The following is a 26516-nucleotide window of genomic DNA, read 5'->3' on the forward strand; positions in this document are numbered from 1 at the left end:
AGGAACAATCAGTTACAATCAGGTACAGTCAGATATAATCAGGTACAATCAGCAACAATCAGATACAATCGGGTACAGTCAGATACAATCAGGTACAATCAGGTTCAGTCACTTTGAAATGAAAACCTGCAGCTGCTGGTCCTCTGTGGATAAGATTGGTGACCCTGGTTTAACATCTATCACCTACTATTGATTTTCCTTTATGTCACAGATTAATGATGACATAAACAACAAAATCATGCTTATGCACTGCTATTTATAATAGCTTTCAACAATTACAGGAACACTGCAACATTTCTAGCCTTTACTTTTACTGGGCAGAGCTACACTGCTGTAGGCTGAATAGGCAGATACATGTAAATGTACTGGTTTTGATATGTGACATCACAAAAACACTGATTTTAAAACAGATTTTTAGCCTTGTTTCCATGCACGGACTGTATGGACGGATGAGTGAACATTATGTTTTTAAATGTTTAATCAATGTTTACATACAACATCAAAAATCTGGAAAATTCTAAGATATAAGTTTTCTAAGATATAAGCTCTTTAATTCATCCTGAATGAAATTAAAGTGTAGGTTCCACTGCAGTTCTGTAGTTTGTGAGTTTTTGATTTTGATACTTTTTGCTACTTTTACTTGTACTTGAATCTTCTTCTTCTTCTTCTTTCGGCTGCTCCCTTTAGGGGTCGCCACAGCAGATCATCTGACTCCATCTTGCCCTATCTACTGCCTCCTCTACTTTCACACCAACCATCTCCATGTCCACCTTCACTACATCCATAAACCTTCTCTGAGGTCTACCTCTTCTCCTTCTACCCGGCAGCTCCATCTCCAACATTCTTTGACCAATATATCCACTATTCCTCCTCAACACATGTCCAAACCATCTCAACCTGGCCTCTCTGGCTTTATCTCCAAACTGCTCCACCTTCATGTAACATAAACCATACAGTAAATTAGTTTTTATATAATGCATTCACAATGATCTGGTCTAGAGCTTTGGGTTCTAGCTTTGTTTCATTTTAGCCTGAAATATCTCTGTATTATCCAGAAATAATTCTCTAAATCTAAAGTTTGAACTGAGGAAATAAGCTCAGTTTTACTGAAGCCAAGTTGAAGGAGTTACAGCTCTTCCTGTAAGACGAACAGATACAACTTCCCACGCTTCTGCTTTTGAACGAGTAACAGAAGTCATGGCGACGCTACGCTTCATTTTTCTGTTTATTGTCTTCAGTAAAAGCCACGGTGAGTGATTTCCACATTGTTGTTACCCTGTTTACAGTATATATATAATATTGTTCCATCTGATCATTTTTAGTGTAACTTTGACTGCAGGTTGAACTCAGACCGTCATTCTGTAGCAGTAGATTCACGTTCATCAAGTCTTTTTCTATCTGTACAATATTTACACTTTTGCTAAGTGTTAGACATCTTTACCTTTTTAGTTTATCATTAATAAATTTATGATAATAAACAAAACAACAGCCTGAATTCACTGTTTTTTTTTTGGTCTCACATTCATTTCTTTTTTGTTTTTAAGGACAAACTCAGTTCATTTATAGAGCAACAAATAAAGTAGAGCTGAGATGTGAAACAACCAAATGGCAAATAAGCACAAAGTCTGACAGCCGGATTGACTTCAACTGCACACAGTGTGACCACATCAGCATTGAGCTCACAGAGGATGATGAGAAACTGGACTTCTGCACAAATAAACACTCACAGTCAAAGCCAGACTGCACTCTAGCAGTAAAGAGTGGCTTTGTTGCCTGTGTTAAATCTCTGGATCCTGGATTCTTATATCCATTCAAACCGTCACCCAACATCGTCCGTTCATACATAGTTGCTGATCCAAACCCACACAGTGAGTAACTTTCATTCTCTGTATCATCTTATGAAGATCTAGACGTTTCTTGGTTTTGAATAATTGGCATTATTCTTATTCTCCCTGCAGTAACATCCACACCTGAGGAAACATCTTCACTGCCAGTACCTGAAGGTGAATCAGTGAGTTTAAACTGTAGTTTCACCTTCACACAAGAATATAATGGGGTGTCTTTTGTTGTTTACTGGATTAAGACTGTTGGAGAGAGCAGCACCTGTGTGTATTCTCATGATTATTCCCCGTATGAGCCGCTCGGGCTCGGTTACCACTGCACCATACAGGAAGATCTGCTTAACAGACTCTCAAACCAAACTGAAGGACAGAACAGTCACAACATCAGGATCAGTGAAGTGATGGAGTCAGACAGCGGTCAGTACCTCTGCGCTGTACAAGTGGACCCAAGTAATAAAAACACTGCTGAAGGAAACTGGAAGGTGATAGAAAGAGTTACAGTCAGAGTCCACAAAGACAAGAGACCACAGCCAGCCAGGACCACCGTGACTCAGACAACTACTGAGGAAACAACAAAGAAAGCTACTGAGGAAACTACTGGTGAGTTTTATCTTTATGAAATACGTGTAAAAGCACCTTTCTATGATGCACATATGCATAAGATATTTATATGTATAAGATTTGCTATTTTGTTGATTTTCTAAGTGTGAATAAGTTAACACATCCTCTACAGAGAACACACTTAAATATGGCATTTTCTGCACGTTTCAGTGCTCCGTTTCTATGTACTCTGAGTTTAACACACTATTTATAAAATAAAGTCTAAATGTACCGTAACTTTTGCACAGGCCGCATTTATTGATTACCTTTCACCAGATAAACAGAGTGTTCTCAGCAGAGGAAGCGTTCAGTTATTCACACGTACAAAACCACTGCTATGTGTTGCGTTCTAAAGGCAGCTGCCCAACTAGTCACTGCCTTCTAAGGCAGCATTTTAACCGAAAAGGAACCTTGGTGGACATCACCACATCCGGGACAGCCCTTCAGAGCCCTCATACACCATAACGTTCATTGCGCTGTTCACGTTTTATCTGTTAACTCGCAGTCGCTCATTAATTTACATCCCCTCCGACTAAAGGGGGATCATCTCAGTGTAAAAGGACGGCTCTAAATCTGCAGCAGCTGTTTTCCTGCACTGACACTGCTGTGGAAACGTGGGCATGAAGAACAGGCTGATTTAATATCTATCATTTATACTCGACTCAGCAGCCCAGATAAATCCAGATAATCGTGACTATTAGTTTCTAAATCATTTCAGTTCATTCCGTCCTCACCCACCTTAATGAACCTGCTTTATTTCTAACACACAAAGGATAAACAGTAATGTGACGTGTAATTTTGTACGAAATGCACTCAGATAAAGGGCCCTGCGCAGTTAAGCTGCTAATATGCATTTTATTTGATGCATCCTGATCTGGTTTATGAGCTCGGAGTCTGAAATTTAGCCGTCATCATTCACCTCGCACTTCTGTGACTGTGGTAAATGAAGCAATACAAGACAAAAATAAGCATCTGTAGCGTTTATTTTAAAAAGCGTTTTATTTCTGAGCTTTTTATTAAGTATTTTTCATCGTTCAGGATGAACGTCAGTCTGTAGCACTGCTCCCGCTGTGTTTTCCCCAGAATACGCTCGGAAGTCCAGCTGCTTTCGGTCAGTCAGCGCAGTTTTCTCCACATGACCGCCCCTCTTCCTCAGCCCCTCAGACAGCCGCTGCTCTTCTTCAGCCCCTCAGACAGACGCTGCTCTTCCTCAGCCCCTCAGACAGCCGCTGCTCTTCCTCAGCCCCTCAGACAGCCGCTGCTCTTCTTCAGCCCCTCAGACAGCACCTCCTCTTCCTCAGCCCCTCAGACAGCCGCTGCTCTTCCTCAGCCCCTCAGACAGCACCTCCTCTTCCTCAGCCCCTCAGACAGCCGCTCCTCTTCCTCAGCGCCTCAGACAGCACCTCCTCTTCCTCAGCCCCTCAGACAGCACCTCCTCTTCCTCAGCGCCTCTATATATCTATATATATAGTGGCAAGAAAACAGCTTGTGAACCTTTTGGAATTTTATGGTTTTCTTCATTAATTTGTCATAAAATGTGATCTGATCCTCTTCCAAGTCAAAAGTATTGACAAATATAATGGCCTAAAATAATAACACAAAAAATATATATATTATTATTATCTTGCATGTCTTTATCGCCACTCTTTCAACATTTTTACCACTTTTCATATATATATATATATATATATGTGTGTGTGTGTGTGTGTGTGTGTGTGTGTGTGTGTATATAAGTTTGGGCATCTGGGAAAATTAGAAGTAGAAGTAAAACGCTGTTTATGTATTAGAATAAACACACACACAAAATTCATACAACAACCAGCAATTTTCCGTAATCTCAGTCTGTTTGTTTAGCTCTTTGCAAACTTCTCCTTAAAGAAAACCAGATTTGTTTGCAGTTCTCATTCAACCCCTGGTTTATATGATCACTGCATGAATAAATTAAATCAGAAGTGCAGCTGATGGAATCAAATAAATCCATCTAATGTCTAGAGATGTTGAGGAGAAATCTGGAACCAGACTTTGTTCTTCCAACTAGCTCATAATATATAAGTCACCGTCCTGAAAAAAAGAAGAGATTCTGGTCATTTTATACTGTTTTAATGTTTATTAGTATGTATTTTAATAATAAATTGTGTTTTATGAGCATAAACAAACTCACTGCTGAGATAAACGGTGTTAAATAATGTTCACACATACAAACTCAGTCACACACAGGTTTATATAATATAACTAAGAATATAAACGTCACTTTTATCTGCTTTGTTTTACAGTATTTCTAATCACTGATACTGTGATGGTCGTCTGTTTACAGGTGTTCACCCTCTCATGCCTCTGTTTACTTCATGGCCCATATGTTTGGGTCTTCTGCTTTCTGTTTGGATCGCATTCGCACTCATAAGGAAAAAGGCCAGCACTGCACGAGGTGACCCTCCAGTATGAGTCTCTATGACCTCTATCTGACCCTCTAATGAAGAGCTGTATGATTAATGAAGCTAATAATCTGGTTATATGTACTAATAATGTATGTTTCTCTACAGGATCTCAGGCTGTGCCATTACAAAGGTAGACTGTGACAATAATGTTTAAGTTTAGGTCTTAAATGAACTTGATCACTTTCTTTATTGTCCCTCATTTCTTTTCCTGTCTCTGCTGCAGCCTCCAAAATGGAGAAGAAGCTCCTGATACTGATGGTGAGATCTTAGACTTCATGAGTTTTCCTTTTTCTTTATCATTTTTAAATCTCTTAAAAAGCTCTCACTGGGTGATGGGTGATGTGTGCAGGTTCTCCGTATGCTGTGGGACGTGGTGAGGAGGAGAACTAGGATCCATGAGGAATTCTACCAAGAAGATCCAGACCATGAAGAATCCACAACATCTGTTGATCTTCATGCAGCTGCCAGGCTGAATGATGGATCTGGAGCATCAGAGGACACCAAACATATTCATGATGAAGATTATCTGCTGTTTTTAAAGGGGTGAATTGTGACAACAGTGTTCATGTATATTAAATAGTCACACCTTTTGATGAGAAATCATCAAGAAATGTTCAGGAATGTTCACTAATCCGTTTTCTGTAAAGCTGCTTTGTGACAATTCCAGCTGTAAAAAGCGTTATATAAATAAACTTTGACTTGACTTCTTCATTTCGTATAAATCTTCATTTTAATGTAGGGAATTAAAATCTATGTGTATCATCACATCGATTTAAAGCTGCTGCATGTGACTCTCTTTCATTGTGCAGCATAAAATCAAATGTTTCCCAGAAGGTTTCACAAATCGATGCTCAGGAATTTGTTGGTTGTCTGTCGTTTGAGGCACCTTCCATGAACCGAGTTCAGTTTATAGCCCATTACCTTTTTAAAAGCAATAAAGTGATTGTCGTTGTTTTTATTTGTATGGAAAATAAAGGGATCTGTACTTTAACTTTAAACTTATTATAATTAGTACTAAATAATGACAAAAATACATAAAACATCTGTATCTACCTTCAATATGGTGAAATATGCTGTCTCACCTCACTGATATTGAAGTTCTCTATGATAAATATTCATTGACATCTTCCAGTAAAACCATCATTACACTGTTATTTGATTCATTTCCAAACAATTTAATGTTGAAGGAATTTTCCCTTCTAATACATTTAATTTAACAAAAAAATCATTTTAATTTGTATCCCAAATTTTAATGGGCAGCCCTGTTACCTAAACCTGTTTCCTCTCGTAAAAAATGAAACATTCCATTATGATTTTTTCTGGAATTTTCATCACCTGTTTGTTTTCTACAGAATGACAATCAGACAATTAAGCATTTTTTTCTGTTTTCTCAAAATTTTCTCTAAAATACAAAAAATTGCAAAACGTTTTACTTTGTTTTGTGGATAAAAGCATTTAATTCATTTGTGTAGGCCACACCTCTGTATGTGCCTCGGCCACGCCCTCCCCAAACTCTCCGTTCTGGACTGGATTCAACAATTTAGTGACTCACAAGTTATGAACTTATGTTGAAAGTTAATCTGAAATTCTGATTGGACAGTTTGCTGTAGGGTGTTTCAAGATTTTGAACTTTTGTTCAAATTACAGACATGAATTTTTCATCTCCCAGAAATCATTAGCTCTTCTTTGAAGGCCTAGAAGGATCTGAGGGTTCTCTTCTGTTTTTAGGACTTTACATTTAGTTCCTGATCCATTTCTCTGGTGTCCGTTTTAGAGAAAACACTGCACCACTTTCTCTGAAATGAAACTGAAACCCTGAATATTGACCAATATTGATATCGACCCTGATCCTGTGTTTTGTCTTTAAAAGACACTAAGCTTTAAAGTCATTATTTAATTCTTATAATGATTTTATTAGTTATTATCATTTATAACTCTTTTATTTGAAGCATTTTACGTGAGATGAGCTACTCAAAGTAGGCGATCATGCTAAAACTACTCAGTCTCTACTACCTACAACATTACATCACCCAGTGTGAGCGAGCGCTGTTTCAGAGTAGACTTGTTCAAAGATTTTAAGGGCCCAGGCAGGGGCTGGGCCACCTGCCACACCAACTCTGGCCACCAGAGGGAGGCACAGAGTCACTCCACCTTGATTACGGATAATCAACGTTCCCTGTTCCTCCCCTACTTAAGGGAAGCCCCCTCACCTCCACACTCAGTCTTGGGTTCAAGAAAAGGTAAATATGGTAATTTGGTAAGCCCCTCTTTTTCCCCTGTGTCCTCCTCTCCTCTCCTCTCCTCTCCTCTCCACCAGACCTAATCCCTGGAGCATCCCTCTCTGGCTTCTTTGGTTCATCCTACTGGGTTTGTCTCTAGTAACTTTCTCAACTTTTGCCTTTGTTTTCTAGTGCCATCTGATTTTGTTGTTGTTTTAGCTCCTCCCCTCTCCTGCCGTGACTTCAGCCTTCACCTGTTCCTTGTTTCCTAGCCCTGCCCTCTCATGAGCGTCGGGTGTTCCTTGTCTTCTATTTAGTATTTATACCCCTGTGTTTCCATTGCTCACTAGCCACTTGTTTGATATTTGACATTGTTGTTGCATGTTCCAGGTTTAGGTTCGTGATCTTTGTGTTCGTGTTTGTGTTCTTGACAGCTTTTGTTTTCACTTGTGGAAGATGTGTAAAGAATAAATTAGACCATCATGGAAACATGATCTAAAGTGGATGGACTGTCTTGGATGCAGGCACTGCTGCTTATTTTGATGTACATATAAAGAATAATGAACACAGCTACCGGGTTAAGCCCACCTCATGTTCTGACTGGCCCTGCAATGAGACTCTTTCCTGAAATGTCTCCTTCCAGGCATGAGTAGGAATTGATGATGATCAAGTACTTAATGAAAAGCCATACTATGTTAAGGACTATCCATTCACAAGTGCAGTGGGGTGCAGCGTCATTATTCCACCAATAAAAGACCAATAAAGGGACAATACTGAGTGATCCACAGTGGCTACGGTCGCTGTTTCCTGCAATTCTGAATAACAAATAAAGAGAAAGAACTTTTACTCATGATAGTGGAGTCATTTTTGCCAAAGCTGTGTATTATGTTGATGGAACTATTTATACTTTTCATCTAGGTGGATTCTGTTTATGGTTCACGCAGAAAGCTCATACAGGAAGGACATGATGCTTCATACTGCAGTGACTGAGTGAGCTGAAACAAGAATAGGGGAAGACATCCACTCATAGGAAGCTGAGAGCTGAGAGACGGCAACTACACCAATTAGTCCAGCTAATTCAAACAGCCCACCAGTTTCCTTCAGAGCTATAGGAGTGTTATTTGGCCACAAAAACAAGGGTATAAAACTATAAAGTCCCATTAGATCTTGCATGAAATCATCGAGTAACTGATCATGGTGTTTTTATTGATCCTCATGTTCATGTACGGGATCCTATCAGGATAAGGAATAGCCTCTCATGATAATGAAGCTCTGATCATGACATCCCAACTGCTCCCCGGGCGCTGCGGATTGGGCTGCCCAGCGCTCCGGGCAAGTGTGCTCACTGCCCCCTAGTGTGTGTGTGCTCAGTGCACTTCACTGCACAGATGGGTTAAATGCTTTGTGGGACTAATAAGGGTCACTTAATCTTAATCTTAATATTAATCATGATGAATTTCCATGGGCAGTGAATTACTCTGATTGCTCAAATGATCTGAATGTTGATGTATCCATTGGCTACATTTGTCAGAGAATTTTGATAATGACACTGACTGCAGGAGCCCATTTCTCCCCTGGATGGAGAGACCATCCTCACACACAGGCCAGAGAGCTGGTATTCTTCAATGCATTTAAACAGGTTAATGAATATCGTTTGCCTAAAGGATTCATCCAAGTTCATTTAAGCTGTTTTAATCGTTTGAATCAGAAATGTCTGCATCAGTTTCTATGTCTTTCTGTTGTCTCTTTACAGCAGACGAGCTGTTGGAGGGCAGCCTGAGTAACATGTCATGTCATAAAGAGTAAGGATTCTCTGCTTTGTAGAGTCACAGTATCTTACATGCCATGGCTGCTGAAAATAGATATGACTTCACTTTCCAGTGCCGTTCACAACTGATCACAACCAGTAAACACACCTGCCAGAGCAAACCGTTCAAACTCCCATCACTACAGCCTAACATACATAGCGTGTGTGAGGAACTGCTTTGGCTGGCTATAAACCTGGAGTAGAACAGCGGTGTAACGCCTTGCTTTGCCTTCTTGTTAGCCATGTAGCCTTTAGCATGCTACCAAGCCAGCTAGCAGAGGAAAGTGATAAAGCTGTATCAGACATTATGTACATCAGCAGTTTGTTAACTAAAGGCCAGTAAATCGAATTTTATAGTTTTGTAAATTATTGATTACAAACTGTTTTTATTTTGGGGATTGAAAAGGGAAACGAGTCGGTTCGCAATGATTTCTGGGCAAGTTCTGCTGCTTAATTTGACACTGGTGTTCGCTCAGTTCCTCTCCCCTCTGAGGACTCATCTAACATGCTTCACATCAGTAAATAGCGTAATGGAACAGCTCTTAAGATGGTGCTGGGAATCCCCCCCACTCTGAACTGATGAGCCCCAGTGGAATGAAGTGTTAAAACTGGTCCTGAAATGGGGAAGAAGTCAAAGTTCTTCTATGTATTATTAACATGGCATCTCATCCAGAGATAAACAGAAAGGCCGAACCACAGCTGATCTGAGGACAGCTGAGATACAGTCACTGCTGATTGGGTGGTCTCATTACTGTTTTCACATTGAATCTCATAAAGCCCATCATGAACTCCTGTGGGCCTCAGTGTCTTCACACTAGCTACAAACATGTGCTGATAACAAACCAGCTTTGGGCAACTGCAGATAGAAACAGTTGCTAATCAGTGATTAGAGGACTGAGAACGCGTCCACTGTTAGAAATAAAGGTTCTGTGCAGGTACATATTTTTTGTAGAGGTACAAACAACATACATGTACCTTCAAAGGTACACCAGTGGTTTTAAGGTCCGGTTGTGCACCTTTAATATGTTTTAAGAGTGTGTGTGTGTGTGTGTGTGTGTGTGTGTGTGTGTGTGTGTGAGAGAGAGAGAGATGATTCATGGCATTTGGAGTCAATACCATATGAAATATCATTTCCGTGGATTATGGTTCAGTTATGTTCCCTGACTAAAGGTACTGAGGTGTACCCCTGAGGGTACCTCCCCAGTGACACTGACAGGTTCGTACCTCTATTTCTGAGAGTGTGATGTTGATCGTAATTGTTTCGACTGGCCGTAACACGGGAAGCAGGACTGACACAAAACAAATGGTAGATTTACTTGTAGATAAAAACTTGCAACAGAAGACGTGCATAAGGAGTTAAGTGCTCTTTCTAAGTGTGGAGCTATGGCCTGAAATCCATCCACACTGAGGAGTACGAGCTCTGAACTGCACTTACAACAAAAACTCACATCACATATGTAACATATGGCCACTAAGACACTCATATCAATGCTTTTGGCTGCTGAGGGAAACATGCAGAAGGCAAATGTTTGGCTAGATAACTGCAAAAAATCACTACCACTACAGTCTCTTGTGTTTAATAGATGTTTTACCCCATTTGATTTGATTTGCTTGGTTAGGCTGTGGCCCTGAGTGGCTCTAATGACTACTGGCAGTTACCCAAAAAAACTTTTGGCAATTTTACCAACTAGTTTGGTCCTGTTCACTGGGTTCATGCATCCACAAGCAAAAACAAACACTCACACAAGCTGAAAGGATATTTGTGGTGATTTTTCCTGGTTTTGGTCTTTATATAGTTTTTACAGTGGTGAGAATAAAGTACCTCTTGCTGGTCTTAGTAAACCACATGCGTGCCTCACTCAGAGCACTACAAGCTATTCAGAACAAAGTGAGTGAAATAGAAGTAGCTCTGCAAAACTGTGCTGCACTAAATCTTCTCTTAGCAGAGAGAGCAGGTGTGTCAGGTTGTGGGAGGTGAGTGCTTCTGAATTTATGCTTCCAATGCCTCAAGATCCAAGACACTTCTGACGGTATAAAAGAACTGCAGGAAAACCAGAGTTGAGATCCTTCTGTGTTTGTGGTTCACCAGTGGAGGTTTGTGGACAACATTACTGTCAGTTGTGGCTCAGTGATCGCTCTGGTGTTGTTATTGATGCGGAAACTATTCAGGCTGTGACTCCCTATATGACTGGTCCAAGCAGCGACAACGTGGCCCTCGGTTATGATCCTCATTCACATCACAAAACTGACTGGCCATTTGAGCACCACCCAGACCTCTCAGTGGAAGATGACTCCAGTGATTAAGCAGTCTTGGCCCACACACTTATCTTCATATGATGGTTTTGACACTGATAGTGTCAAAGAAGGGAAATTGGGAGAATATGAGAGTTTTGTATTCTGATTATAAGATTAGCTATATTTTTATATTAATTCAGTATTTAGCTTTAAACAAGCAGCATTAACTTTCTGTCTGGCAACAAAGTATAATCAGCAGAAGGCGTATAACCTGACAAGCTGACAGATCCTTTTAAAGAAACATATAGGAGGCAGATATTTCCTGCGTTTCGCCACACAGGAAATCAGACAACGTCTGAGCGTCTGTGGTTTATGGTCATTCATTGAAATGAAGTCATCAGCGTCTAGAAATAGAGCTTCTGTCCTGATCTTATAGTTTATGCATGAAGGCTACATGTTCTAGTGTTGTTCTTAAGTATCACGTTACAAAATTCATATTTGATGAAGTTTTGCTCTGTAACCAATCAGAAGCTTTATATTATAATTTCCCCATCAATACAATTATACATCATAGAATCTGTAGCTCTCAGTTTGGAGCTTTAACCATTTATTTTGGACCGAAAAGAGACGAACAGAGTCTAGAACACTCGGTTGGTATACTGATGGATGCTGGATGTCCTAAAAAGTTCCCCTGCAGTTCTACAGGAAACTCAGTGCTGGAGGGACGTCAGCACTCGAGGGGTGTCAGACCTTTTCTGCATCAGGGTTTTTTTTCAACAACCACTTTTACTTCTTCTTCAGACATGATTTCACTGCAGTGAACAGTTTGACTCCAGTGTGGGTTTGAAGCTCCTCTGTCCACTGCTGTCCACCACACAGCCGTCATTAGGTGAGCAGAATCCTTTGTTTATTCTGTGTTATAAGAAACGTGTTGGCACATATTTACAGAAATACATCACTTGCTATTAAATCTTACTGTGAAGTAGTTTTTTGTAATTATCTGCACTTTTAGCAACAAGGGTTCTGACTTTGAGTCGTAACTATGGTGGAACCTCTTTTGGTGCTATACACACTCACCGGCCACTTTTTTAGGTACAGTTTGTTCAGTTTGTTACGGTTTGTTCAGTTGCTTGGTAACACAAATAACTAATCAGCCAATCACATGGCTGCAACACAGTCCATTTAGGCATGTAGAGATGGTCAAGACAACTTACTGAAGTGCAGACCGAGCATCAGAACGGGGAAGAAAGGTGATTTAAGAGACTTTGAACGTGGCGTGGTTGTTGGTACCCGATGAGCTGGTCTGAGTATTTCAGAAACGGCTGATCTACTGGGATTTTCACAAACAACCATCTCTAGGGTTTACAGAGAACGGTCCGGAAAAGAGGAAATATCCAGGGAGCGGTCAGTTGTGTGGACGAAAATGCCTTGTTGATGTGAGAGGTCAGAAAGGTCAGATCATAGAAAGGCAACAGGAACTCAAATAACCAACCAAAATCTCTGAGGAACGTTTCCAACACCTTGTTGAAAGTTTGCCACGAAGAATTAAGGCAGTTCTGAAGTGGCCAGTGAGTGTAGAACCGCTTTTTCCAAAGTTCTTTAACCCCTTAAAGGGCCAGGGACACAGTTCTATAGCCTAAGAATAACTCAGTAAGTTTGCATTGAAGTCCCTGTAGTTATTAATAAGTCTGGGGTTTTAAGGGGTTGAAGAACCTTATATAAGAGGTTCTCCATCATAGAGGAAGAGAATTCATCAGATGTTTCTAACTGATCACTGTGATGTAGCCAAACTCAATCGAAGTGGTTTGGTGTGAAATGGTTCTTTGTAGATAAATTTGCTTGCTCAGATTTCTTTGCAGTGGAGGTGATGGGAACCAGGATTCACCATGTCTAGAACACAAATACAGCCATTTTATTTACTGTCCAAAACCGCCAGCGAACCTACTGAGTGTTTATATGTGACGTTGATGACAGTAACTTAGTGCTAAATCTGAAAGAAATGTTTTGTTTAGGTGATATTTTGCAGTACAGTGATCTACATGTATCTCTCCACCATTTAAAACATACGATTAAAGCTATTGGAAAACTGTGGCTCAGGCATCAGGCAGAGTTTTCACGTATTATTCTTCTGTGAGGGAGCTTTAAAGGATATTAACCTCTTCAGACGTCTGGTTCCCTTCACTACCACTGTGAACACTTCTGACTTGGTAAGTTTTTCACACCAAACTGCTCTGAATGACTTTGTTTATATCTGAACTATTTAATTATGCAGGAATTCTGAAAAAAGAATTCCCATTCTATTAAATCTCTCTTTAAAACCTTTGGCTTTACTAAAGAACCCTTGAAGAACCCCTTTTTTTAAAGGGTTTTTTTTGCCCATCATCATTTGTGATTTCTTCAGTATCCAGAATATTTAATTACAAACTGATGAAGAATGTTTTTTTCTACACTCGGTTCCTTGAACAGTATTAAACGAAAAAGATGTAAACAGGAGAAATGAACAGGAAGTTAAACTGTATGATTACATCACTTCTGCTTTTTATCACAGTGAATGAAATGGAGGTGGTGGTGTGGCTGTGTTTCGCTCCTCTGCTCTGGTTTCTTGGTAAATGCCACGGTGAGTACTTGTTATCATTTCACTGTCATTCAGGAGGCGGTTATATATAATATTGTTCTATATTACACTTCTGTCATCACATTGTTTACAGTTTGAAATCAGATACAGTCACATTCATTTCCCTTTTGAAGGAAATCTTGTTTTTCTGTCTGTTCAGTGTTTCTCTTCACTTTTACTGTCATTTTAAGATTTGAATTTTCAGTTATTGGCAGTTTGTCTATTATCATTAATAAAGTGAGCTGGATCAAAACTAATGGCTGAATTAGCAAACTGTTCTGCTCAAACTTACAGCGGTTTGTTTTTCTTTTTCAGGGCAAACTCAGTTCCTTTACATGGCTAGGTATAAATCAGGGTTGATTTCCTGTGAAGAAAACAAATGGAAAGTGAGCACAAAGTCTAACAAGATTGACCCGAAGCGTCTGGTACAGTGTGACCGCATCAAGATTGAGCTTGATGTTGATGATGATGATGATGATGATGAACTGGAATTTTGCAGAAATAAACCTCCACAGTCAAAGTGTGTTTGTACTCTAGAAGTAAAGAGTGGATTTGTTGCCTGTGTTAAATCTCTGGATTCTGGACTCCTTTTTCCATTCAAACCGTCTCCCAACGTCGTCTCTTCCTACATATTCGCTGCTCCAAACCGACTCAGTGAGTAACTTTCATTCTCTGTATTATTGTTGTTAATTAATGTCTTACTGTCTCTCTAATGTTTCTCAGTAGTCTTGCGTTCTCATCTGCTCTGTTTAGTGTGTCACATGTCCTACATGTGTGTAGTAAGCAGGGTTGGGATGTGACGGAACGCAAGTGTTTGGAGAAAGACGTATCTGTGTTCAGTCCAAGTTACAATTTGTAAAAGCAGCTTTCAGAACACAATTACTTTTTACATTTAAGAGAATATTTTACCCAGAAATTTAAAAAGTATATAATATCTTTCAAATAAACACCATCAGTGCTTCGTAATTAACTACGTTAAAATAAAAAAGACTTGCTCTAAAGAAGAAGCCACGTTTACATGCAACCTAATAATCCATTAATAATCCGACTAATAGCTAAATCAGAATAGAATATGTCCATGTAAACACCTCAATCGGAATAGTCTAGTCTAGTCTGATTGAGGCCATTCAGAATACAGTTTCTATTCAATTGAACGAGGTGGGTAATTCTGGAAATAATCAGTTAAATAGAAGAATAATAGCCATGTAAACACCTGAATCCGATTACATTCCAATAGGAAATAAGTAAGTAAATGTAAATATGTTCTGCACAGGTGCGTTTGTGTGGCAGAGGTAATCCGCTTTAACTGTACATATCGATTTGAAGAACTTACAAAATGTCACTTTCATTTTAATCAACAACACAATAAATTGCTGTTTTACAGAATAGAAACTCCCCAGCTGTTCTTCTAAAGTACAGTGACTCGTACATAGTAATACAGAAGTTTAGTGTATTTGAGAAGCAACGTCTTCCTCTCGCCGCTTCCTTTATAAGTACATGTGAAGCACGTTTTTCTGAATCTAACATTATTTTAAAACAATTAAAAACACAAGCACTGCTCACTGCTGCTCATCTCACTCTGACCGGACCTCATGTGATGTTGCAGGGAGCTTGTAAACGAATCAGACTGTTGAAAAGGGTGAGCAGATAAACACCTCAGTCTGAATCTGTGATCAGAATGTATTCAATCGGATTGACAAAAATCTTTGCATGTAAACATAATAATCAGTTATTAATCTGAGTGATGTTTGAACTGAACTGTCAGCTCTGTTCACGAGTGATAAGCTTAGCTTTGGTCTGGTATTAGACCTGTGCATGTGTTTCCTGGCAAGTTCCATACATGCCTTTACCTGAAAATCACACAGTTTCTCACTTCATACTCATATTTGTGAGATTTTGTTATTGGGATGTATTGAATTGTTTGTTTTGAACCCACATGTCAAACACAAGGCCTGTGGCCTGTTTCACCCTTAGCTGCACTACAGTCCCCAGCAAGCACTGCAACATAATGTGTGCTCTAAATCCCTCCAATAGCAATCTATAGGCCAGTGTTTACACAAAAAGACGCCAGGTGTCTAGTTCTTACAAATAGGCAGGGTTTAAAAACCTACCTCCTGGGGACATTTAAAGAGGTTTAACAGTTATTATTAACTGATATTCTGTCCTATTGTTTTATATAAGACAGTTTATTTTGATTTCAACTTATTTTTGAATAGTTTAAGTATTCAGCTCCTGCTTTGCTCAGCTGGCCCACAGATTTGCTGAGATCTTTTTACACGGCCCTTTTAGTGGTGGTTCAGTTTGACACCCCTGGTTTATATGATGAAAGTGCAGTGGAATTATGGGAGACGCAGTGGACTGAAGCAGAGGATAAGAGTCAATATAATATTGAGAATTTTGTATTCATTTGGTGCTTCATCTGAATAATTATATTTTTCATTAAACACATTAACAGAAGACTGAAACAAAACTGCTCATCAGTAACAGCGAGAAACACCTTGAATCAAATACAAATTACAGCAGATTTTTTCCCCACGTGCTTTATTAATATGCATTATAAGCGTTTTCTGGATACGTTATTTTCTATGTACTGTAATAGAGAACATTACTGAGCACATTTAGGACAGTGTAGTTATTATTCTGCTTTTAGCATTTGTTGCTGAACTCTGGCACTAACCAGGACAAAGTAATACACTCTACTCTTTTCTCCCTGCAGTAACATCCACACCTGAGGAAACATCTTCACTGACAGTACCTGAAGGTGGATCAGTGAGTTTAAACTGTAGTTTCACCTTCACACAAAAATATAATGGGGTGCCTTTTGTTGTTTACTGGATTAAGTCTGTTGGAAAGAGCAGCACCTGTGTGTATTCTTATGATTATTCCAAGCATCGTTCACCTCAGTACGGTCACCACTGCGCTGTGCAAAAAGATCTGCTTAACAGGATCTCAAACCCAACCAAAGGACAGAACAGTCACAACATCAGCATCAGTGAAGTGATGGAGTCAGACAGCGGTCAGTACCTCTGCGCTGTACAAGTGGACCCAATTAATAAAAACACTGCTAAAGGAAACTGGAAGGTGATAAAAAGAGTTACAGTTACTACTACAGGGAAAGTTAGAGGTGAGTCTGCATTGAACTGATTATAAATATGTATCATTGGGGAAAATATAAATGACCCTCACTGTTAATCTACATGATCTTATTTCTAACTGCTGATGTTTTCACTGTTGTCTCTACACAGATGTTGATCGTCTTAAGCCCTTATATGTTGCAGTTTCCATAATACTGTGTCTTCTGCTGATTGTCTTGGTCGTGTTTATAAGAAAGAAGTGCATCACATCACAAGGTAACCACACTGTGAAGAAACAGCTCAAAGACAGAGTTTCTATCTGAACATTTGCTAATAGACATTTGACATTGTCCTCATTTAATATACTATATATTTCCATTCATACAGGACGTCAGACTGGTCAAGAAAGGTGAGCTATCACAGTCATATTCATCTTCATTTTACACACACATGATTTCCACATCTGCATCAACTGTTACTCATTTCTGTTACATCATGTTTTCCTCTGATTGCTGCAGAGAAGAAGCTCCTGACATGGACTGTAAGTGTGTCAGTTTTTCAGTCGTGTCATCTTCCTCTTCCTTTCCATGTTCAGTCGTCTCTGTAATGCTTACTGTATAATCTTCACTCATGCTACATGCAGGTTCTCCATATGCTGTTGGAAATGGTGAGGAGGGGAGTTTCTTTGGATCTAAGACGGCTGATCCAGGCCGTGAAGAATCCACACCGTCTATTGACCCTTATTTAGTCGTTAGACTGAATAGCTTTTATGAATCTGGGGCCTCAGGCAACTCCCCCAGGTCAAATTAGATTTGATTGATTTTCTAAGTTAACACATCGTCTGTAGGACATGCTTTATTTTTTTTCATATTTTAGTGCAGAATTTCTATGTTCCTTGCTGCATTTAACATTTCAAGGGAAAAAAACATAAACAAAAAACATTTTTTATTTCATCCCAAAGTGTTAAATTCAACAAACAAATGGTAATCATGCAAGAAAATGTGCAGAAGTGTGTTCTCTGTAGAGGATGTGTTCACTTATACTCCCTTAGAAAATCAAAAAACACATGTAATGTGACCAGGGTGCCCAAAATACACACATATATTATTTAAATATACACATATATTTCACTGCTTTTTTCTAATTGCATTCATGTCCCTGTGCTAATATTCATTCATTCATGTTCTTAGCCTCTTCTCCCTCAGGGGGGTGCTGGAGCCTATCCCAGCAGTCACTGGGCGAAAGGCCTGTGCTAATATATAAAATAAATATCATATTACTTTATTTTTCAATAATGAGTTTGTATGATTTTGAATCTTGTGACAGGCACTTAATATATTATTTAATATATTATTTGGATGTTGTGTCTTTCAATAAAGATTTCAACTTGAAGCCAGTGTCTGAATATTACTGGAGGAGCCTGTGACCTGAATCAGTCACCAGCACAGACATTTCATGTCTGCTATCTGTAATACTGAATCGTTGTTTTGTTCAGTCCTGTTCACCGGTGTAACTCCTATGTGAAACGGCAGAGGTGATGGAGAAAGTATGAAGGCTAGTTGGGTACCATCTCTAGGGTTTACAGAGAACGGTCCGAAAAAGAGAGAATATCCAGTGAGCGGTCATTTGTGTGGATGAAAATGCCTTGTTGACGTGAGAGGTCAGAGGAGAATGGGCAGACTGGTTCCAGATGATAGAAAGGCAACAGGAACTCAAATAACCAACCAGAATCTCTGAGGAACGTTTCCAACACCTTGTTGAAAGTTTGCCACAAAGAATTAAGGCAGTTCTGAGGCGCCTATAAAGTGGCCAGTTAGTGTAGAACCACTTTTTCCAAAGTTCTTTAACCCCTTAAAGGGCCAGGGACACAGTTCTATAGCCTAAGAATAACTCAGTCAGTTTGCATTGAAGTCCCTGTAGTTACTAATAAGTCTGGGGTTTTAAGGGGTTGAAGAACCTTATATAAGAGGTTCTCCATCATAGAGGAGGACAATTCATCAGATGTTTCTAACTGATCACTGTGATGTAGCCAAACTCAATCGAAGTGGTTTGGTGTGAAATGGTTCTTTGTAGATAAATTTGCTTGCTCAGATTTCTTTGCAGTGGAGGTGATGGGAACCAGGATTCACCATGTCTAGAACACAAATACAGCCATTTTATTTACTGTCCAAAACCGCCAGCGAACCTACTGAGTGTTTATATGTGACGTTGATGACAGTAACTTAGTGCTAAATCTGAAAGAAATGTTTTGTTTAGGTGATATTTTGCAGTACAGTGATCTACATGTATCTCTCCACCATTTAAAACACACGATTAAAGCTATTGGAAAACTGTGGCTCAGGCATCAGGCAGAGTTTTCATGTATTATTCTTCTGTGAGGGAGCTATTAAATCTATTAAATCTCTCTTTAAAACCTTTGGCTTTACTAAAGAACCCTTGAAGAACCTCTTTTTTTAAAGGGTTTTTTTTGCCCATCATCATTTGTGATTTCTTCACTATCCAGAATATTTAATTACAGACTGATGAAGAATGTTTTTTTCTACACACGGTTCCTTGAACAGTATTAAACGAAAAAGATGTAAACAGGAAAAATGAACAGGAAGTTAAACTGCATGATTATTTCTGACTTCTGCTTTTTATCACAGTGAATGAAATGGAGGTGGTGGTGTGGCTGTGTTTCGCTCCTCTGCTCTGGTTTCTTGGTAAATGCCACGGTGAGTACTTATTATCATTTCACTGTCATTCAGGAGGCGGTTATATATAATATTGTTCTATATTACACTTCTGTCATCACATTGTTTACAGTTTGAAATCAGATACAGTGACATTCATTTCCCTTTTGAAGGAAATCTTGTTTTTCTGTCTGTTCAGTGTTTCTCTTCACTTTTACTGTCATTTTAAGATTTGAATTTTCAGTTATTGGCAGTTTGTCTATTATCATTAATAAAGTGAGCTGGATCAAAACTAATGGCTGAATTAGCAAACTGTTCTGCTCAAACTTACAGCGGTTTGTTTTTCTTTTTCAGGGCAAACTCAGTTCCTTCACATGGCTAGGTATATATCAGAGATTTCCTGTGAAGGAAACAAATGGAAAGTGAGCACAAAGTCTAACGGGATTGACCCGCAGCGCCTGGTACATTGTGACCACATCAAGATTGAGCTTGATTATGATGATTATGATGATGAACTGGAATTTTGCAGTAATAAACCTCCACAGTCAAAGTGTGTTTGTACTCTAGTAGTAAACAGTGGATTTGTTGCCTGTGTTAAATCTCTGGATTCTGGACTCCTTTTTCCATTCAAACCGTCTCCCAACGTCGTCTATTCCTACATAGTCGCTGCTCCAAACCCACACAGTGAGTAACTTTCATTCTCTGCATTATTGTTGTTAATTAATGTCTTACTGTCTCTCTAATGTTTCTCAGTAGTCTTGCGTTCTCATCTGCTCTGTTTAGTGTGTCACATGTCATACATGTGTGCAATATTCTCTTTACATTTAAGAGAATATTTTACCCAGAAATTTAAAAAGTATATAATATCTTTCAAATAAACACCATCAGTGCTTTGTAATTAACTACGTTAAAATAAAAAAGACTTGCTCTATAGAAAAAATCCAAAAGGGCTTCTTTACAGTGACTGAAGTTCCTGCTAAAGCCTGACTAGACTGATAATCACTGTGATGATCAGTCATCAATCTGAGGGATGACTGAACTGAACAGTCAGCTCTGTTCACCAGTGATAAGCTTAGCTTTGGTCTTGTACTGGACTTCCATACATGCCATTACCTGAAAATCACACAGCTACTCACTGCATACTCAAATTTGAGTGTTTGTTATTTGGATGCGGTGAATTGTTGGCTTAAATGATAAATGGGCAGTGGAATTAAGGAGCAACACTAGACCGAAGGAAGTGGTAACACTCTTTTCTCCCTGCAGTAACATCCACACCTGAGGAAACATCTTCACTGACAGTACCTGAAGGTGGATCAGTGAGTTTAAACTGTAGTTTCACCTTCACACAAAAATATAATGGGGTGCCATTCGTTGTTTACTGGATTAAGACTGTTGGAGAGAGCAGCACCTGTGTGTATTCTTATGATTATTCCAAGCATCGTTCACCTCAGTACGGTCACCACTGCGCTGTGCAAAAAGATCTGCTTAACAGACTCTCAAACCCAACCAAAGGACAGAACAGTCACAACATCAGGATCAGTGAAGTGATGGAGTCAGACAGCGGTCAGTACCTCTGTGCTGTACAAGTGGACCCGATTAATAAAAACACTGCTAAAGGAAACTGGAAGGTGATAAAAAGAGTTACAGTCAATGTCCACAAAGACAAGAGACCACAGCCAACCTGGACCACCGTGACTGAGACAACCACTGAGAAAACAACAAAGAAATCTACTGAGGAGACAACAAAGAAAGCTACTGAGAACGTTAGTGGTGAGTCTGCATTGAACTGATTATAAGTATGTATCATTGGGGAAAATACAAATGACCTTCACTGTTAATCTTCTTTCTCTTATGTCTAACTACTGAGGAGACAAGTGGTGAGTTCCATCTACAGTATAAGTGTGTAAAAGCAGCTCTCTATGATTAATGTATGCATAGTTATGTATAGAATTTCATAAACTGTTAATTTTCAGTGTAAATTAGTTAATACATCCTCTACTGAGAAGACACTAAAATATGGCGTTTTCCACACATTTTAGTGATTCATTTCTATTAGATTTTCCACATATAACATATTGAAACGAAATAAAGCCTAAAATATAAAGTATGCCATAACTTTCATGTTTAGATGTTTTTCCCCCAACATCTTCAGCAGTAACGGTATTAAAACATGCAGAGGTTTGTCCCCTGTAGAGGGCGTGTTAACTTATTCACACTTATATCAATAGAATAATGTCATCTGACCAGGGATCGTATATGTGTATATAAATATACTTTATGAACTTTGTTCTTCTAGCTAGCTCGTAAGATACCAACTATCTTTTTGGAAAGAAGAAATTTCTGAAGATCCTGGTTGCTTTGCGCTATATTTGTAATGCGGAGCGAGGAGGCGGACGCACATGCTGAGATAAGCAACTTTTATTTAGGGGAAGTCCAGAGTCGAGGTCATGACAGTCCAGGTTCATATAACCAACACGGAGAGATCGATAGGCAGACAAACCCAAACACTTCCAACAGGACATACAAACAATTCAAACAATCAGTGCATCTAACATCAAACAAAGACCAGCGAAAACAAAGGGCAAACACAGGGCTTAAACAGGACACCGGGAAGACGAGGGACAGGTGAAAACAATCAGAGGCAGAGTCACAAAACAAGGGGGCAGGACTAGGGATACCAAACAAAGAAGCACGTGGACTATCAAAAGGTAAACAAAAAGCTCATGGGGGAGTGGGAGGAGCCAAGCATGACAGTATTAATGTTTATTAGTATGTATTTTAATAATAAATTGTGTTTTTATGAGCATAAACAAACTCACTGCTGAGATAAACGGTGTTAAATAATGTTCACACATACAAACTCAGTCACACACAGGTTTATATAATATAATTAAGAATATAAACGTCACTTTTATCTGCTTTGTTTTACAGTATTTCTAATCACTGATACTGTGATGGTCGTCTGTTTACAGGTGTTCACCCTCTCATGCCTCTGTTTACTTCATGGCCCATATGTTTGGGTCTTCTGCTTTCTGTTTGGATCGCATTCGCACTCATAAGGAAAAAGGCCAGCACTGCACGAGGTGACCCTCCAGTATGAGTCTCTATGACCTCTATCTGACCCTCTAATAAAGAGCTGTATGATTAATGAAGCTAATAATCTGGTTATATGTACTAATAATGTATGTTTCTCTACAGGATCTCAGGCTGTGCCGTTACAAAGGTAGACTGTGACAATAATGTTTAAGTTTAGGTCTTAAATGAACTTGATCACTTTCTTTATTGTCCCTCATTTCTTTTCCTGTCTCTGCTGCAGCCTCCAAAGTGGAGAAGCAGCTCCTGATACTGATGGTGAGATCTTAGACTTCATGAGTTTTCCTTTTTCTTTATCATTTTTAAATCTCTTAAAAAGCTCTCACTGGGTGATGGGTGATGTGTGCAGGTTCTCCGTATGCTGTGGGACGTGGTGAGGAGGAGAACTAGGATCCATGAGGAATTCTACCAAGAAGATCCAGACCCTGAAGAATCCACAACATCTGTTGATCTTCATGCAGCTGCCAGGCTGAATGATGGATCTGGAGCATCAGAGGACACCAAACATATTCATGATGAAGATTATCTGCTGTTTTTAAAGGGGTGAATTGTGACAACAGTGTTCATGTATATTAAATAGTCACACCTTTTGATGAGAAATCATCAAGAAATGTTCAGGAATGTTCACTAATCCGTTTTCTGTAAAGCTGCTTTGTGACAATTCCAGCTGTAAAAAGCGTTATATATACATAAACTTTGACTTGACTTCTTCATTTCATATAAATCTTCATTCTAATGTAGGGAATTAAAATCTATGTGTATCATCACATCGATTTAAAGCTGCTGCATGTGACTCTCTTTCATTGTGCAGCATAAAATCAAATGTTTCCCAGAAGGTTTCACAAATCGATGCTCAGGATTTTGTCGGTTGTCTGTCGTTTGAGGCACCTTCCATGAACTGAGTTCAGTTTATAGCCCATTACCTTTTTAAAAGCAATAAAGTGACTGTCGTTGTTTTTATTTGTATGGAAAATAAAGGGATCTGTACTTTAACTTAAAACTTATTATAAACTAATAAGTACTGAATTATTATTATTTAGTACTAAATAATGACAAAAATACATAAAACATCTGTATCTACCTTCAATATGGTGAAATATGCTGTCTCACCTCACTGATATTGAAGTTCTCTATGATAAATATTTATTGACATCTTCCAGTAAAACCATCATTACACTGTTATTTGATTCATTTCCAAACAATTTAATGTTGAAGGAATTTTCCCTTCTAATACATTTAATTTAACAAAAAAATCATTTTAACTTGTATCCCAAATTTTAATGGGCAGCCCTGTTACCTAAACCTGTTTCCTCTCGTAAAAAATGAAACATTCCATTATGATTTTTTCTGGAATTTTCATCACCTGTTTGTTTTCTACAGAATGACAATCAGACAATTAAGAATTTTTTTCTGTGTTCTCAAAATTTTCTCTAAAATACAAAAAATTGCAAAACATTTTACTTTGTTTTGTGGATAAAAGCATTTAATTCATTTGTGTAGGCCACACCTCTGTATGTGCCTCGGCCACGCCCTCCCCAAACTCTCCGTTCTGGACTGGATTCAACAATTTAGTGACTCACAAGTTATGAACTTATGTTGAAAGTTAATCTGAAATTCTGATTGGACAGTTTGCTGTAGGGTGTTTCAAGATTTTGAACTTTTGTTCAAATTACAGACATGAATTTTTCATCTCCCAGAAATCATTAGCTCTTCTTTGAAGGCCTAGAAGGCTCTGAGGGTTCTCTTCTGTTTTTAGGACTTTACATTTAGTTCCTGATCCATTTCTCTGGTGTCCGTTTTAGAGAAAACACTGCACCACTTTCTCTGAAATGAAACTGAAACCCTGAATATTGACCAATATTGATATCGACCCTGATCCTGTGTTTTGTCTTTAAAAGACACTAAGCTTTAAAGTCATTATTTAATTCTTACAATGATTTTATTAGTTATTATCATTTATAACTCTTTTATTTGAAGCATTTTACTTGAGATGAGCTACTCAAAGTAGGCGATCATGCTAAAACTACTCAGTCTCTACTACCTACAACACTACATCACCCAGTGTGAGCGAGCGCTGTTTCAGAGTAGACTTGTTCAAAGATTTTAAGGGCCCAGGCAGGGGCTGGGCCACCTGCCACACCAACTCTGGCCACCAGAGGGAGGCACAGAGTCACTCCACCTTGATTACGGATAATCAACGTTCCCTGTTCCTCCCCTACTTAAGGGAAGCCCCCTCACCTCCACACTCAGTCTTGGGTTCAAGAAAAGGTAAATATGGTAATTTGGTAAGCCCCTATTTTTCCCCTGTGTCCCCCTCTCCTCTCCTCTCCTCTCCTCTCCTCTTCTGTCGACTCCACCAGACCTAATCCCTGGAGCATCCCTCTCTGGCTTCTTTGGTTCATCCGACTGGGCTTGTCTCTAGTAACTTTCTCAACTTTTGAGAAAAAAGAGTAACATCCTGTCACTTCCTGTCTGTGTCTTTCCCTGTTTTTACCTTTGTTTATTTACCACGTGCCTTTGTTTTCTAGTGCCATCTGATTTTGTTGTTGTGTTAGCTCCTCCCCTCTCCTGCCGTGACTTCAGCCTTCACCTTTTCCTTGTTTCCTAGCCCTGCCCTCTCATGAGCGTCGGGTGTTCCTTGTCTTCTATTTAGTACTTAGACCCCTGTGTTTCCATTGCTCACTAGCCACTTGTTTGATATTTGACATTGTTGTTGCATGTTCCAGGTTTAGGTTCGTGATCTTTGTGTTCGTGTTTGTGTTCTTGACAGCTTTTGTTTTCACTTGTGGAAGATGTGTAAAGAATAAATTAGACAATCATGGAAACATGATCTAAAGTGGATGGACTGTCTTGGATGCAGGCACTGCTGCTTATTTTGATGTACATATAAAGAATAATGAACACAGCTACCGGGTTAAGCCCACATGAGGTTTTGACTGGCCCTGCAATGAGACTCTTTCCTGAAATGTCTCCTTCCAGGTATGAGTAGGAATTGATGATGACCAAGTACTTAATGAAAAGCCATAGTATGTTAAGGACTATCCATTCACAAGTGCAGTGGGGTGCAGCGTCATTATTCCACCAATAAAAGACCAATAAAGGGACAATACTGAGTGATCCACAGTGGCTACAGTCGCTGTTTCCTGCAATTATGAATAACAAATAAAGAGAAAGAACTTTTACTCATGATAGTGGAGTCATTTTTGCCAAAGCTGTGTATTATGTTGATGGAACTATTTATACTTTTCATCTAGGTGGATTCTGTTTATGGTTCACACAGAAAGCTCATACAGGAAGGACATGATGCTTCATACCGCAGTGACTGAGTGAGCTGAAACAAGAAAGGGGAAGACATCCACTCATAGGAAGCTGAGAGCTGAGAGACGGCAACTACACCAATTAGTCCAGCTAATTCAAACAGCCCACCAGTTCCCTTCAGAGCTATAGGAGTGTTATTTGGCCACAAAAACAAGGGTATAAAACTATAAAGTCCCATTAGATCTTGCATGAAATCATCGAGTAACTGATCATGGTGTTTTTATTGATCCTCATGTTCATGTACAGGATCCTATCAGGATAAGGAATAGCCTCTCAGGATAATGAAGCTCTGATCATGACACCCCAACTGCTCCCCGGGCGCTGCGGATTGGGCTGCCCACCGCTCCGGGCAAGTGTGCTTACTGCCCCCTAGTGTGTGTGTGCTCACTAGAGTGTACGTGGTGTTTCACTGCACGGATGTGTTAGACGGGTCAAAAAAGTGTTATTTTTCTTGATTTATCTTTAAAATACATTTTGGATTTGCGTTTGTGTGTATTGACATGTTTTTAGAGTGTTTGGTTTTACTTAAATTTTTTGTGTGGTGTGCTGTGTAATTTTGGGTGTTTTTGATTTCTTTTGGGGCCGTCTGATTATCTCCACCTGAACCT

The 26516-nt window shown here is 39.2% G+C and overlaps 3 protein-coding genes across 3 annotated transcripts; all 3 read left to right on the forward strand.

The window, feature by feature from the left end:
• Window positions 1-1007: 1007 nt before the first annotated feature.
• On the forward strand, window positions 1008-5407 carry LOC108417716. The gene is made up of 7 exons (XM_037534698.1): window positions 1008-1249; window positions 1545-1868; window positions 1959-2441; window positions 4756-4866; window positions 4982-5006; window positions 5100-5134; window positions 5226-5407. Exons 1-7 carry the CDS (start codon window positions 1198-1200, stop codon window positions 5264-5266), a joined length of 1071 nt encoding a protein of 356 aa, XP_037390595.1. The 5' UTR covers window positions 1008-1197; the 3' UTR covers window positions 5267-5407.
• Window positions 5408-11971: 6564 nt separating this feature from the next.
• Window positions 11972-17801, forward strand: LOC108415528. Its single transcript, XM_017688568.1, has 8 exons — window positions 11972-12026; window positions 13686-13754; window positions 14067-14405; window positions 16468-16875; window positions 16997-17101; window positions 17213-17234; window positions 17344-17366; window positions 17469-17801. Exons 2-8 carry the CDS (start codon window positions 13694-13696, stop codon window positions 17633-17635), a joined length of 1125 nt encoding a protein of 374 aa, XP_017544057.1. The 5' UTR covers window positions 11972-12026; window positions 13686-13693; the 3' UTR covers window positions 17636-17801.
• Window positions 17802-19478: 1677 nt separating this feature from the next.
• On the forward strand, window positions 19479-23369 carry LOC119262454. Its single transcript, XM_037534594.1, has 7 exons — window positions 19479-19539; window positions 19852-20181; window positions 20761-21267; window positions 22470-22591; window positions 22696-22720; window positions 22814-22848; window positions 22940-23369. Exons 1-7 carry the CDS (start codon window positions 19479-19481, stop codon window positions 23135-23137), a joined length of 1278 nt encoding a protein of 425 aa, XP_037390491.1. The 3' UTR covers window positions 23138-23369.
• The last annotated feature ends 3147 nt before the right edge of the window (window positions 23370-26516 follow it).

This window comes from Pygocentrus nattereri, chromosome 25 (assembly GCF_015220715.1).
Source record: "Pygocentrus nattereri isolate fPygNat1 chromosome 25, fPygNat1.pri, whole genome shotgun sequence".
NCBI classification, from domain to species: Eukaryota; Metazoa; Chordata; class Actinopteri; order Characiformes; family Serrasalmidae; genus Pygocentrus; species Pygocentrus nattereri.

Bases quoted from the DNA above. Each gene is read 5' to 3' on its own strand.
- LOC119262454 (XM_037534594.1), top strand. From the start codon at position 19,479: ATGGAGGTGGTGGTGTGGCTGTGTTTCGCTCCTCTGCTCTGGTTTCTT. The intron at 19,540-19,851 runs GTGAGTACTTAT...TTTCTTTTTCAG, and splicing joins GTTTCTTGGTAAATGCCACG to GGCAAACTCAGTTCCTTCAC. The intron at 22,849-22,939 runs GTGAGATCTTAG...TGATGTGTGCAG, and splicing joins AGCAGCTCCTGATACTGATG to GTTCTCCGTATGCTGTGGGA.
- LOC108415528 (XM_017688568.1), top strand. From the start codon at position 13,694: ATGGAGGTGGTGGTGTGGCTGTGTTTCGCTCCTCTGCTCTGGTTTCTT. The intron at 16,876-16,996 runs GTGAGTCTGCAT...GTCTCTACACAG, and splicing joins TACTACAGGGAAAGTTAGAG to ATGTTGATCGTCTTAAGCCC. The intron at 17,102-17,212 runs GTAACCACACTG...CCATTCATACAG, and splicing joins GAAGTGCATCACATCACAAG to GACGTCAGACTGGTCAAGAA.
- LOC108417716 (XM_037534698.1), top strand. From the start codon at position 1,198: ATGGCGACGCTACGCTTCATTTTTCTGTTTATTGTCTTCAGTAAAAGC. The intron at 1,250-1,544 runs GTGAGTGATTTC...TTTGTTTTTAAG, and splicing joins TGTCTTCAGTAAAAGCCACG to GACAAACTCAGTTCATTTAT. The intron at 1,869-1,958 runs GTGAGTAACTTT...TTCTCCCTGCAG, and splicing joins TGCTGATCCAAACCCACACA to TAACATCCACACCTGAGGAA.